Source organism: Oncorhynchus nerka, unplaced genomic scaffold (genome assembly GCF_034236695.1).
Source record: "Oncorhynchus nerka isolate Pitt River unplaced genomic scaffold, Oner_Uvic_2.0 unplaced_scaffold_858, whole genome shotgun sequence".
In the NCBI taxonomy this organism is placed as follows: domain Eukaryota; kingdom Metazoa; phylum Chordata; class Actinopteri; order Salmoniformes; family Salmonidae; genus Oncorhynchus; species Oncorhynchus nerka.
In genome coordinates this window covers 52,578-67,618 of record NW_027040421.1, presented here as the reverse complement: position 1 = coordinate 67,618, position 15,041 = coordinate 52,578, and the positions used below count along the sequence as shown (strand labels likewise).

The 15,041-nt window shown below is 41.5% G+C and overlaps 2 protein-coding genes across 2 annotated transcripts in view; one reads left to right on the top strand and one right to left on the bottom strand.

Annotated features, from left to right (window-relative positions):
* LOC115126722 (multidrug resistance-associated protein 1-like) overlaps positions 1-2,406 on the top strand; it is a 125,165-nt gene extending 122,759 nt beyond the window's left edge. The window contains exon 31 of the mRNA XM_065016811.1: positions 548-2,406. Within this exon, the coding sequence (XP_064872883.1) occupies positions 548-656 (109 nt within the window). The 3' untranslated portion in view covers positions 657-2,406. The remainder of the gene's footprint in view (positions 1-547) is intronic.
* A 1,280-nt stretch (positions 2,407-3,686) lies between these two features.
* On the bottom strand, positions 3,687-4,844 carry LOC135570996 (uncharacterized). Its single transcript, XM_065016810.1, has one exon. The coding sequence runs from the start codon at positions 4,837-4,839 to the stop codon at positions 4,195-4,197; it is 645 nt and encodes a 214-aa protein (XP_064872882.1). The 5' UTR covers positions 4,840-4,844; the 3' UTR covers positions 3,687-4,194.
* Between the last annotated feature and the right edge of the window lie 10,197 nt (positions 4,845-15,041).

Sequence of the window (15,041 nt, the reverse complement as noted above, 5' to 3'; positions counted from 1 at the left end):
CTCCGTCTCATGCTACCACTAGAGTGAAAGCACCGCCAGCATTCAAAAGTGACCAAAACATCAGCCAAGGAAGCATAGGAACTGAGAAGTGGTCTGTGGTCCCCACCTGCAGAACCACTCCTTTATTGGGGGTGTCTTGCTAATTGCCTATAATTTCCACCTGTTGTCTATTCCATTTGCACAACAGCATGTGACATTTATTGTCAATCAGTGTTGCTTCCTAAGTGGACAGTTTGATTTCACAGAAGTGTGATTGACTTGGAGTTACATTGTGTTGTTTAAGTGTTCCCTTTATTTTTTTGAGCAGTATATACATACAGTATATACACACACACATACACACATCAGAGTGAGTGGTCTCTCTCTCTCTACTTCTCTCTCCCTCTCCCTCTCTCTTCTTCCCTCTCCCTCCCTCGCTCCCCTCTCTTTCTCTCTCGACCTATCTTTCCCTCACTCTCTCTCCCTCTCTCCCTTCCTCCCTCTCTTTCCCTCTACTTCTCTCTATACCTCAACCTCTCTCTCTCTCCCCCCCTCTCCCTCTCTGCAGGGTGATTGTGATGGACCGAGGTCTGATCACAGATATGGACTCTCCCTCCAACCTCATCTCAGAGAGAGGTCAGTTCTACCTGATGTGTAGGGAGGCTGGCCTGGTCTGAGCCCTCCCCAGCCAGGAGGCTGGGGAGGCTACAGAAATAAAAACCCTTTTCAACTCCTTTCATTTTCAAAACAAATGTTGTGAAAGGATATGAGGAAAGGATATGAGGAAAGGATATGAGGAAAGGATATGAGGAGCGAAGCTTGAAGACAGAAGAGGGATGAGAATGACGTAGGGCTGATGTGGGGATCGGATGATGCTTGAGGCTGTCTGTTTGCATCCCAAAAGGCAGCCGAATTATGGGCCCTGGTCAAAAGTAGTGCACTATGTAGGGAATAGGGTGCCATGGCCCTGGTCAAAAGTAGTGCACTAAATAGGGAATAGGGTGCCAAGGCTCTGGTTAAAAGTAGTGCAATAAATAGGGAATAGGGTGCCATTTTGGACACTTCCTTTGTGTAACCCTTTGTTGGACATTAAGCTTTTTTAACTTTGAACTACTGGGACAGGATATGACATCATAGGACGCTGCTGATGGCCTTGTGATGAGGCAGTATCATGTGATGGATCCACGAGGAGAAGAGGAGGAGAGGATGGAGGGATGAATGAATGAGGTGCTTGATAAACAGATGCTCAGCCAGGAAGCAACTTATCAGCAACACACATGTGCACATATACAACATGCAACACACACAAAACTCAACACACACACAAAACGCAACACACACACAAAACGCAACACACACACAAAACAACATGCAACTGTCATGACGTTGGCCTGGGGGTAGGTTTATGACAGTCATAAATACCTCTTCCCCCTTTTTCCTCTCTCTACCCTACTGATGTTACATTTGCAAACCCCTTGGTTAACATAGAGATTCTGGGAACATCAGAAGGTGGGGGGAAATGAAATATATTCTGGTAATCCGACCAATGGAACATATGCAGTGGTACTTAATGAATATGATGTCAGTTCGGTTGTCATCTGAGACATTCTCATCAATGATAAGATGACATAAACTCTACAGTGGAAAGTCTACACATCAGAGTTATCGGATTCACATGGAATTGTTGTTCAATTTAAATGTTTGAATATGAAATTATTTGTGATGGGATGAAATGTGATTTTAGCTTCTAAAATGTGAGATTTGGGTTTTCATAAGGTAGGGCTCTTCTCAATCAGTGGCCCACCCCTGTGAAGGGACATGGGCTATAAAACTTTTCAAACACGCCCTCCTCTCCCTTCCTATATAAGCCCTTGACAACAATATAACCTCCTGTTCCAAGGATGTAGGACGACGGTCCGATGTCAGAATGGTTCAGATAATAACTACAGAACGAAGCCAACATCAGCGTGAGCTTTGGTGGCGAATGGTATGAACTTTGAACTCTTATTCACTACAGAAGTGATACCTCCTAGCCGTTGAGGTAGCAACAGCAGCTGCAAATGAGGGTTAGGAAGGAACAGACAGAGTATCCCGTCTATCACACAACGACGTTACTACAACGTATCCAATTGACCACCAGAGACATTCTTCAAAGGACAAAGGACTCGGCCTTCCATCTACCACCAACCTACTGAAGCGCAGCTCAGAGTAAATATTTATCGCATTTTCCTTTTCCAAATGGGTGGTAATTTAGAATGCATAAGATACTGTATTTATGATAGCACAGCTTCGCCTTTGTTCCTCAGTCTTCCCGCTTTTTCACTCAACCCAGCCTCTTTTCTTTTGTGTAGCAAGCTGTCATATCTGTTCCGCCCGCTAGGGACGTTTTACTTTATGACGTCATTTGTAACCAAGTTATGATTAATTATGTGTTACACCACATAGCACTGCCTGGATTACACCACATAGAACTGCCTGGATTACACCACATAGTACTGCCTGGATTACACTGCATAGTACTGCCTGGATTACACTACATAGTACTGCCTGGATTACACCACATAGTACTGCCTGGATAACACTATATAGTACTGCCTGGATTACACTACATAACACTGCCTGGATTACACCACATAATACTGCCTGGATTACACCACATAATACTGCCTGGATTACACCACGTAATACTGCCTGGCTTACACCGCATAATACTGCCTGGATTACACCACATAATACTGCCTGGATTACACCACATAATACTGCCTGGATTACACCACATAATACTGCCTGGATTACACCACATAATACTGCCTAGATTACACCACATAATACTGCCTGGATTACACCACATAACACAGGGAGGCTGTATCAACGTGACCTGATGTGTGTCGGCGTCTTCATACCTCTCTTTGTTTTTCTCCGTCTCTCTCCATCTCTTTCTCCTCTTCAGTCAGTCTGGAGTGCTGATCCATCTGTGGCCACAAGGTGGAGTGAGAGGATCATGTAGAAACACATGCAGCAACAACCAGTGCTGTTAAACAACACACATCTTCAACACAAAGCAGATTTTATGTGTCCATTTAAATCCCTGTAAATCCACTCCACAGTGGCCTTTCAACTTGAAACTTGTCATCACTATCATGGACGATGAAGCACACTGAATGTTGTCCTGATATCTCTAAAAAAAAACAAGGAAACTATTAACAAATCATGATTTGCATATGTAGAACTAATGTTCAAAACCATTTGGAATCTTCTCCTTTATGAGCCATACATCTGATTCACTTCAGATTTGTAGTATTTAATGGTTTAGAGAAAAAAAAAATTCTACATTAAATATGCCTCACTGTACATATAAATGCATGTTAGCACACATGCTAATGCTAAAACATACTTTAAACATCTACTCATGAACCATAGATCAGATTGACTCTAGATTTGGTATATAGACTCAATGAATTAGCCTCTAAAGAATTAGAGAATGATTACTTGTTGCATTCATTGTCGGCCACTAGATGAAATGTTCTTATGTAGTTGACTTGCAAATCCAATCAGCCTTTTCCACATTGATTTAATGTCATCACATGTTCTGGGTTGAAGTGAAGAGGAAACTACATTGATCACAACAAGGGAAAGGGGAAAAATGTCAAAATACAAATTACAAAATAACATAAAGATCAATGTTTGAAAAATAAACAACAATATACTTGTATTTTGAAGCGTATTTAATTAAAATGCATGTATTTTGTATTTTAACATACAGAAGTACATTAGCCAGTAGCAGAACCCAACAGCAACAACCCTCTCAGTAATGGTAACAGAAACAGTTGACTTCCTCTGACTGTGATACAGGATGTTGTTGTTCATCTGCCTTTAGTTTAATGCACTGAAGTCACTCTGGATAATAGTGTCTGATAAACGACTAAATGTATTAGTGGAACTGAACATACCATAATGAACAGCAATGTGCTGGGGCAATAAACTAAAACGTCCCCCCCTTCAGGGTCCCCAGGACCAGGACTAAAGGACACTGATCTACAGTATGGTAGAGTAGCTTTCCCAGAAGCCTGGTTACAGTATGGTACAGTAGCTTTCCCAGAAGCCTGGTTACAGTATGGTACAGTAGCTTTCCCAGAAGCCTGGTTACAGTATGGTACAGTAGCTTTCCCAGAAGCCTGGTTACAGTATGGTACAGTAGCTTTCCCAGAAGCCTGGTTACAGTATGGTACAGTAGCTTTCCCAGAAGCCTGGTGCAGCTCTGGGTTCAGCTCTGGGTGGAGCTCTGCATCCACCTTCCATATCAATCCTGGTATCCCCAGACTCCCTGGGGGCGATTACATTTTGGGTGTTATAGCCCGCCTGTTCCAGGAAGTTATTCAATGAATGGCCACATATGATCATGAGCAACTCCCTGCTGATGCAATAGGTGTTGACCGGGTCGAAGCTCTTCTGGTCCTCGTGCTGGGTCACATAGACCTTATCCACTATCCTGTCTGAACGCATACTGATGATGAGGCGGTCCATGTTTCTGTCATTTTTGGCACCAGTGTTCGACTTCCTGACATATTTAGGCAAGGATTTAGATGTTGGGAGGTAGAGGTTGCCCACGTCATAGAATGGGTACTTACTAAAAGGAAGCAGCCTCTTGCAGACATTGTTTTCACACTCACGTCTGTTCTGGAAGTGATGGAATCCAAAGTCGCCCTCTTTGGGGTTGTAATTTGCAACCATCTGGTTGTCATCTTTGATGTCGATGTAATCGTTGGCGAACCAGAAAAGGAGCTTGAGTCCGTGCCTGGGTGAGGGACGACCAAACGAAGAATTTCTAAGCTCCTCCATATTGTTCAATGTTTGAACCATGGTACCCCTGGGGGAGGGAGAGAGAGATGAATAGAGAGAGTGAGTGAGATAGAGAGAGAGGGGGGGGGGAGAGAGAGAGAGAGAGAGAGAGAGAGAGAGAGAGAGAGAGAAACAGACATAATTAAACAATAAGAAGAAGAAGAAGAATAGCCGTAAGGGACCACATTGAGCAAGTGGTCACATGATGGCTCCCGCAGAAAATCTCGCATAAATTACAGAGGTAGCCATTATTCCAATCGCTTCTAATGAGAAACCAATTGTCCTGGTGGATATATTATCCAATAGATATGTGAAAAACACCTTGAGGATTGATTCTAAACAACGTTTGCCATGTTTCTGTCGATATTATGGAGCTAATTTGGAAAAAAGTTCGAGTTGTAGTGACCGCATTTTCCGGTCGATTTCTCAGCCAAACGCTATTTCGCCTACAAAAATAATATTTTTGGAAAAAAGGAACATTTGCTAACTGGGAGTCTCGTGAGTGAAAACATCCGAAGTTCTTCAAAGGTAAATGATTTAATTCGATTGCTTTTCTTATTTTCGTGAAAATGTTGCCTGCTGCTAGCAGGGAATAATGCTATGCTAGGCTATGATAAACTTACACAAATGCTTGTCTAGCGTCGGCTGTAAAGCATATTTTGAAAATATGAGATGACAGTGTGATTAACAAAAGGCTAAGCTGTGTCTCAATATATTTCATTTGTGATGTTCATGAATAGGAAGATTTTCTAGGGATATTTATGTCCGCTGCGTTATGCTAATTAGTTTCAGGCGATGATTACGCTCCCGGATCCGGGATGGGTAGTATGTTACCTTCCATATACAGTATAAGCCTCTGTTAAGAGGTCTGGACCTTAATGGCGTTGGAGTGCACTAACGTGGCTGTTCCCTACATCACTACACTGGCAAATGTGTTACAGGCTGTTTAATGATATTTTTATATTTCGAGGTTGGATGTTAGCATGTAGGGGCAACCAATTGGTGTCACCTCCTTAGTCAGTATGTGCTACACCTGTGCTGGCCCAGGTGATATTTAAGAGTGGCTGGCCCAGGTGATATTTAAGAGTGTCTGGCCCAGGTGATATTTAAGAGTGACTGGCCCAGGTGATATTTAAGAGTGGCTGGCCCAGGTGATATTTAAGAGCGGCTGGTCCAGGTGATATTTAAGAGTGGCTGGCCCAGGTGATATTTAAGAGCGGCTGGCCCAGGTGATATTTAAGAGTGGCTGGCCCAGGTGATATTTAATAGTGGCTGGCCCAGGTGATATTTAAGAGTGGCTGGCCCAGGTGATATTTAAGAGCGGCTGGCCCAGGTGATATTTAAGAGTGGCTGGCACAGGTGATATTTAAGAGCGGCTGGCCCAGGTGATATTTAAGAGTGGCTGGCCCAGGTGATATTTAAGAGTGGCTGGCCCAGGTGATATTTAAGTGTCTGGCGCACGTGATATTTAGGGGCGGCTGGCCCAGGTGATATTTAAGTGTCTGGCGCACGTGATATTTAAGAGTGGCTGGCCCAGGTGATATTTAAGAGTGTCTGGCCCAGTGCTCCAGTTGTCTTAATAGATGTGGAGGGTTAACTCCTTTAGTTGTCTTGATAGATGTGGAGGGTTAACTCCATTAGTTGTCTTGATAGATGTGGAGGGTTAACTCCTCTAGTTGTCTTGGTAGATGTGGAGGGTTAACTCCTCTAGTTGTCTTGGTAGATGTGGAGGGTTAACTCCTCTAGTTGTCTGATAGATGTGGATGGTTAACTCCTCTAGTTGTCTTGGTAGATGTGGAGGGTTAACTCCTCTAGTTGTCTTGAGAGATGTGGAGGGTTAACTCCTTTAGTTGTCTTGATAGATGTGGAGGGTTAACTCCTTTAGTTGTTTTAGAGATGTGGAGGGTTAACTCCTCTAGTTGTCTTGATAGATGTGGAGGGTTAACTCCTCTAGGTGTCTTGAGAGATGTGGAGGGTTAACTCCTCTAGGTGTCTTGATAGATGTGGATGGTTAACTCCTCTAGTTGTCTTGGTAGATGTGGAGGGTTAACTCCCCTAGTTGTCTTGATAGATGTGGAGGGTTAACTCCTCTAGTTGTCTTGGTAGATGTGGAGGGGAGGGTTAACTCCTCTAGTTGTCTTAATAGATGTGGAGGGTTAACTCCTCTAGTTGTCTTGGTAGATGTGGAGGGTTAACTCCTCTAGTTGTCTTGGTAGATGTGGAGGGTTAACTCCTCTAGTTGTCTTGATAGATGTGGAGGGTTAACTCCTCTAGTTGTCTTGATAGATGTGGAGGGTTAACTCCTTTAGTTGTCTTGATAGATGTGGAGGGTTAACTCCTTTAGTTGTTTTAGAGATGTGGAGGGTTAACTCCTCTAGTTGTCTTGATAGATGTGGAGGGTTAACTCATCTAGGTGTCTTGATAGATGTGGAGGGTTAACTCCTCTAGTTGTCTTGATAGATGTGGAGGGTTAACTTCTCTAGGTGTCTTGAGAGATGTGGAGGGTTAACTCCTCTAGGTGTCTTGATAGATGTGGATGGTTAACTCCTCTAGTTGTCTTGGTAGATGTGGAGGGTTAACTCCCCTAGTTGTCTTGATAGATGTGGAGGGTTAACTCCTCTAGTTGTCTTGGTAGATGTGGAGGGGAGGGTTAACTCCTCTAGTTGTCTTAATAGATGTGGAGGGTTAACTCCTCTAGTTGTCTTGGTAGATGTGGAGGGTTAACTCCTCTAGTTGTCTTGGTAGATGTGGAGGGTTAACTCCTCTAGTTGTCTTGATAGATGTGGAGGGTTAACTCCTCTAGTTGTCTTGATAGATGTGGAGGGTTAACTCCTTTAGTTGTCTTGATAGATGTGGAGGGTTAACTCCTTTAGTTGTTTTAGAGATGTGGAGGGTTAACTCCTCTAGTTGTCTTGATAGATGTGGAGGGTTAACTCATCTAGGTGTCTTGATAGATGTGGAGGGTTAACTCCTCTAGTTGTCTTGATAGATGTGGAGGGTTAACTTCTCTAGGTGTCTTGAGAGATGTGGAGGGTTAACTCCTCTAGGTGTCTTGGTAGATGTGAAGGGTTAACTCCTCTAGTTGTCTTGGTAGATGTGGAGGGTTAACTCCTCCAGTTGTCTTGATAGATGTGGAGGGCTAACACCTTTAGTTGTCTTGAGAGATGTGGAGGGTTAACTTCTCTAGTTGTCTGATAAATGTGGAGGGTTAACTCCTTTAGTTGTTTTAGAGATGTGGAGGGTTAACTCCTTTAGTTGTTTTAGAGATGTGGAGGGTTAACTCCTCTAGTTGTCTTGGTAGATGTGGAGGGTTAACTCCTCTAGTTGTCTTGATAGATGTGGAGGGTTAACTCCTCTAGTTGTCTTGATAGATGTGGAGGGTTAACTCCTTTAGTTGTCTTGATAGATGTGGAGGGTTAACTCCTTTAGTTGTTTTAGAGATGTGGAGGGTTAACTCCTCTAGTTGTCTTGATAGATGTGGAGGGTTAACTCCTCTAGGTGTCTTGATAGATGTGGAGGGTTAACTCCTCTAGTTGTCTTGATAGATGTGGAGGGTTAACTTCTCTAGGTGTCTTGAGAGATGTGGAGGGTTAACTCCTCTAGGTGTCTTGGTAGATGTGAAGGGTTAACTCCTCTAGTTGTCTTGGTAGATGTGGAGGGTTAACTCCTCCAGTTGTCTTGATAGATGTGGAGGGTTAAGACCTTTAGTTGTCTTGATAGATGTGGAAGGTTAAGACCTTTAGTTGTCTTGATAGATATGGAGGGTTAACTCCTTTAGTTGTCTTGATAGATGTGGAGGGTTAACTCCTTTAGTTGTCTTGATAGATGTGGAGGGTTAACTCCTTTAGTTGTCTTGATAGATGTGGAGGGTTAAGACCTTTAGTTGTCTTGATAGATATGGAGGGTTAACTCCTTTAGTTGTCTTGATAGATGTGGAGGGTTAACTCCTCTAGTTGTCTTGATAGATGTGGAGGGTTAACTCCTCTAGTTGTCTTGATAGATGTGGAGGGTTAACTCCTCTAGTTGTCTTGGTAGATGTGGAGGGTTAACTCCTTTAGTTGTCTTGATAGATGTGGAGGGTTAACTCATTTAGTTGTCTTGATAGATGTGGAGGGTTAACTCCTCTAGTTGTCTTGATAGATGTGGAGGGTTAACTCCTTTAGTTGTCTTGATAGTTGTGGAGGGTTAACTCCTCTAGTTGTCTTGGTAGATGTGGAGGGTTAACTCCTTTAGTTGTCTTGATAGATGTGGAGGGTTAACTCCTTTGGTTGTCTTGATAGATGTGGAGGGTTAACTCCTCTAGTTGTCTTGATAGATGTGGAGGGTTAACTTCTCGAGTTGTCTAGATAGAGACTGGTTGGTAGATCAGTAATACTATAGTATCTGAGGGTGGATAGAGACTGGTTGTAGTAATACTATAGTATCTGAGGGGTGATAGAGACTGGTTGTTACATCAGTAATACTATAGTATCTGAGGGGTGATAGAGACTGGTTGGTACATCAGTAATACTATAGTATCTGAGGGGTGATAGAGACTGTTTGGTACATCAGTAATACTATAGTATCTGAGGGGTGATAGAGACTGGTTGGTACATCAGTAATACTATAGTATCTGAGGGGTGATAGAGACTGGTTGTTACATCAGTAATACTATAGTATCTGAGGGGGGACAGAGACTGGTTGTAGTAATACTATTGTATCTGAGGGGGAGAGAGACTGGTTGGTACATCAGTAATACTATTGTATCTGAGGGGGGAGAGAGACTGGTTGGTACATCAGTAATACTATAGTATCTGAGGGAGGATAGAGACTGGTTGTAGTAATACTATAGTGTCTGGGGGGGGGGGGGGGGGGTAGGGACTGGTTGTAGTAATACTACAGTATCTGAGGGGTGATAGAGACTGGTTCGTACATCAGTAATACTACAGTATCTGAGGGGTGATAGAGACTGGTTGGTACATCAGAAGTTAATGGTTATCTGTAGGAATGTGTTGGGTGGATGAGAGGAAGTCACAGGAGAACTATAGGTCATACGGGTGGAGAGCTTTGGTTTAGGCATCAAGGGGGTTGAGGTCAGGTCACCTTAAGGGAGACGGAACGGTTGAAAGGGTTGGAGAGAAGGAGGAGTGCCTACATTGGAGTATATATATATATATAGCCGAAACACGTCAGATTTTTAAAACTTTGTTTCTATTGAACCTACAAATAAAGGCATTTGAATTAATTATATGAATAACGCCTTGGTCCTCCTTTCTTTTTGATGACCAATTCACCCCTTTTACCAAAGAGCCCCTTCTGTCTACCAGAATGTACTATTGTGTACCTCAGTAGCGCTTCCCTGCCACCTCTTTCTACTAGTGACAATAGGACAGTTGTTATCGTTGGCCTAAAATAACTGTGGTAACCTAGTAACGATTATCATGAAACGTCATCAACATGAACAGCCCAGCAGGTTTGAGCACATTTTCACTTCAAAGAATTTGGCAGCACATCCATCAATGGACAATACACTCTAAGTAAGTCCCAAATGCCACCCTATTCCCTATATAGTGCCCTTCTTTTGAACAGGACCCAATGGCGAATAGGGTGTGATTTGGGACCACACCTGGATGAGTCAAGTGTTAGTTTGAAATAGAATCTCCTGAAGGATCCAGGAACATGAAACTTAAAGGGAAATAAAAAAAAATTAACTACATGACAATGAATGCCAGGTTTAAATAGTTACACACATTTACATGTTAAAGTTATAAGGTTTAAATAGTTAAACACATTTACATGTTAAAGTTATAAGGTTTAAATAGTTAAACACATTTACATGTTAAAGTTATAAGGTTTAAATAGTTACACACATTTACATGTTAAAGTTATAAGGTTTAAATAGTTACACACATTTACATGTTAAAGTTATAAGGTTTAAATAGTTAAACACATTTACATGTTAAAGTTATAAGGTTTAAATAGTTAAACACATTTACATGTTAAAGTTATAAGGTTTATGCCGTTTAAACACATATACCTGTTAAAGTTATAAGGTTTATGCCGTTTAAACACATATACCTGTTAAAGTTATAAGGTTTATGCCGTTTAAACACATATACATGTTAAAGTTATAAGGTTTATGCCGTTTAAACACATATACATGTTAAAGTTATAAGGTTTATGCCGTTTAAACACATATACCTGTTAAAGTTATAAGGTTTAAATAGTTAAACACATTTACCTGTTAAAGTTATAAGGTTTAAATAGTTAAACACATTTACCTGTTAAAGTTATAAGGTTTAAATAGTTAAACACATTTACCTGTTAAAGTTATAAGGTTTAAATAGTTAAACACATTTACCTGTTAAAGTTATAAGGTTTAAATAGTTACAAAACAGTATACCTGTTAAAGTTATAAGGTTTAAATAGTTACAAAACAGTATACCTGTTAAAGTTATAAGGTTTAAACCGTTAACAACATATACCTGTTAAAGTTATAAGGTTTAAACCGTTAACAACATATACCTGTTAAAGTTATAAGGGTTAAACCGTTAACAACATATACCTGTTAAAGTTATAAGGTTTAAATCGTTAACAACATTTACCTGTTAAAGTTATAAGTGAACGTCATAAACAGAAGGGAAAATCTGTCTCTCTTACCGTACCATGTTTTAATGCAGAGAAAATTGGTTGATACTGTATATAATATATATATAATAATGTATATATTTTCAGCCACAATCTGTCAAGGTTTCAGGTAACGTCAACTTATTAAAAGTGAATACATTTTGATCGTACTGCTTTATTATTCTGGAAAAACTTAATGTAAAAAAGTATATAAATATTCACTGAGTGTATAAAACATTAGGAAGAACTGCTCTTTCCATGACATAGACTGATCAGGTGAATCCAGGTGAAAGATATGATCCCTTATTGATGTCACTTGTTAAATCCACTTCAATCAAATCAAATGTATTTATAAAGCCCTTCGTACATCAGCTGATATCTCAAAGTGCTGTACAGAAACCAGCCTAAAACCCCAAACAGCAAGCAATGCAGTTGTAAGAGCAGGTGTAGATGGAGGGGGGACAGACTTATTAAGTAAAGACAGACTAGAACTAACTTGTTTAGTAAAGACAGACTATATCTAACTTGTTTAGTAAAGACAGACTAGATCTAACTTGTTTAGTAAAGACAGACTATATCTAACTTGTTTAGTAAAGACAGACTAGATCTAACTTGTTTAGTAAAGACAGACTAGATCTAACTTGTTTAGTAAAGATAGACTAGATCTAACTTGTTTAGTAAAGACAGACTAGATCTAACTTGTTTAGTAAAGACAGACTAGATCTAACTTGTTTAGTAAGGACAGACTAGATCTAACTTGTTTAGTAAAGACAGACTAGATCTAACTTGTTTAGTAAGGACAGACTAGATCTAACTTGTTTAGTAAAGACAGACTAGATCTAACTTGTTTAGTAAGGACAGACTAGATCTAACTTGTTTAGTAAAGACAGACTAGATCTAACTTGTTTAGTAAGGACAGACTAGATCTAACTTGTTTAGTAAAGACAGACTAGATCTAACTTGTTTAGTAAGGACAGACTAGACCTAACTTGTTTAGTAAGGACAGACTAGATCTAACTAAATGTTTTTACTGTACCTGGTGAGATTAAATGTAATCTCTTGTTCTCTGGTGCTCGGTGTCCCTGTAGATCTGTATGAGGCCGTGTGAGAAGTTGATTGGATGATCTGCAAGCTTTGCTGTCTGTGTGTTTGTGTATCATTATTTACTCTGGGGGCAGGACTACCCATGAAGAGCCCAGAGATTACAGGAAATGATGCTGAACGTAATCCCAGTCCTGGGCTGGGCTGTGTTCCATACCACAAAGTTCTTCCCTACTTCCTGCCTCTTCGATTCATGAAGAGTCTCCGAGTTTAAGCTTTTATCTAGGATCAGTTTTAATCCTTATAATCATAATGAAAGAGATTACATAGACAGGGGCACCTGATCCTAGACCAGCTGTAGTCTGAGACCCAGATGTTTGAGCTACAGCCAAGGGCTCAACCCTTTCCTCCTTTTTAAGGACCGGTGAGCTACGGTTTCTCCTCTTTGGGGGACTAATTCCATTCAAACTAGCTGCTTTAGTGTCCGTCAGTAACAACCAGTAATTCAGGTTCTGTTATAAACCCCTCTTTTTGTCTAGCCTGTTTTGCATGTTACTTTTGTTCCTCCTTTAGCACCTGTTAGAGGTGATAAAGGAGTTACTAGACTGGTCACCAATCAGACCTGTTAGAGGTGATAAAGGAGTTACTAGACTGGTCACCAATCAGACCTGTTAGAGGTGATAAAGGAGTTACTAGACTGGTCACCAATCAGACCTGTTAGAGGTGAGTTACTAGACTGGTCACCAATCAGACCTGTTAGAGGTGATAAAGGAGTTACAGTGGCTTCCACAAGGTGTGAACAGTCTTTAGACATATTTTCAGGCTTTTATTCTGAAAAATGAGCGACCACCTAGTGGATAGCTAGGTTTCCCCAGATGTGTGCATGTGCGAGCGCCTGGAGCGAGACCTTTTCTCTCTCTCTCCTATTGAAAAGGCTACCGGTTTAAATATGATTGCCCGAGATGGCATAGCAGTTCAGACGTCTTTTGTCCTCTTCTTGTCGTGTCCTGTATATATATAAATTTACAACTTTTTTCACATACATTTTATTTTTATTTTCCATCAACTCATCTTCAAAACACTCTCCTGCAACCCGCCTCACCAATTTATATTTATAAATAAGTATTATTTACCTCAAATCTGCAATCCTCCAAGAAGCTAGCCAGAAGCTAGCCAGAAACTCCAAGAAGCTAGCCAGAAACTAGCCAGAAGCTAGCCAGGAGCTAGCCAGAAGCTAATCAGAAGCTAGTTCAGAAGCTAGTTAGCTTCTTTACTGGCAACTCGTTAGTATTCACCTAACCACGGTTTGTGGTCATCAGCTATCCTTTAGCTCGAAAATCTATCGCCAGTTTTGTACGGCGCAGCGCGGCTCGGAACGGAACATACCGGACCAATTTTTCTCTCCATGTCCCTGGATTTCAACTGCTCTCTGGACATTCATTCCCGGATCTCACAGCTAGCTGGCTGCTATCCGTGTGTCTATCTGCTTTCGTCGATACCGGAGCAAACATCAATTACTCCGGAGCTAGCCAGCTCCGTCAATCACTCCTGAGCTCCGTCAATCACTCCTGGGCTGCAGTCACCTATCCGGACCCGTTTTACTGCCTACGCGGAGCCCCACCGGGCCTTCATAACTGGACTGCCGAAGGAGATCCGGCGCTCCATCGTTACCTGAACGCCCATCTGCGGCCTGCCGTTAGCTGTCTTACCGGCTGCTCTCAGAATAGACAATCGGACAATTTATTTATTTTTATTATTATTATGTTTCTTCTTGGGCCTCTATAACTATATCTATTGTTTTTATTTTTTTGTTGTTGTGTGATTTGGACTAATCCCCTCTACCACACGGAACTCCACTAATCTACTGACGGAACGCAAGAGGTGGCTAACAACAGACCTCCATCCTATGCTAGCTTGCTACCGATGTCCTGGCTAGCTGTCTAAATCGCCGTGACCCCCAAACCAACCTCTCCACTCCCTGGACCCTTTTGATCACTCGACTAAGGATGCCTCTCCTTAATGTCAATATGTCTTGTCCATTGCTGTTCTGGTTAGTGTTTATTGGCTTATTTCACTGTAGAGCCTCTAGTCCTGCTCACTATACCTTATCCAACTTATTAGTTCCACCACCCACACATGCAATGACATCTCCTGGTTTCAATGATGTTTCTAGAGACAATATCTCTCTCTTCATCACTCAATACCTAGGTTTACCTCCACTGTATTCACATCCTACCATACCTTTGTCTGTACATTATACCTTGATGCTATTTTATCGCCCCCAGAAACCTCCTTTTACTCTCTGTTCCAGACGTTCTAGACGACCAATTCTTATTGCTTTTAGCCGTACCCTTATTCTTCTCCTCCTATGTTCCTCTGGCGATGTAGAGGTGAATCCAGGCCCTGCAGTGCCTAGCTCCACTCCTATTCCCCAGGCGCTCTCTTTTGATGACTTCTGTAACCGTAATAGCCTTGGTTTCATGCATGTTAACATTAGAAGCCTCCTCCCTAAGTTTGTTCTATTCACTGCTTTAGCACACTCTGCCAACCCGGATGTTCTAGCTGTGTCTGAATCC

Bases quoted from the DNA above. Each gene is read 5' to 3' on its own strand.
- LOC135570996 (XM_065016810.1), bottom strand. From the start codon at position 4,839: ATGGTTCAAACATTGAACAATATGGAGGAGCTTAGAAATTCTTCGTTT.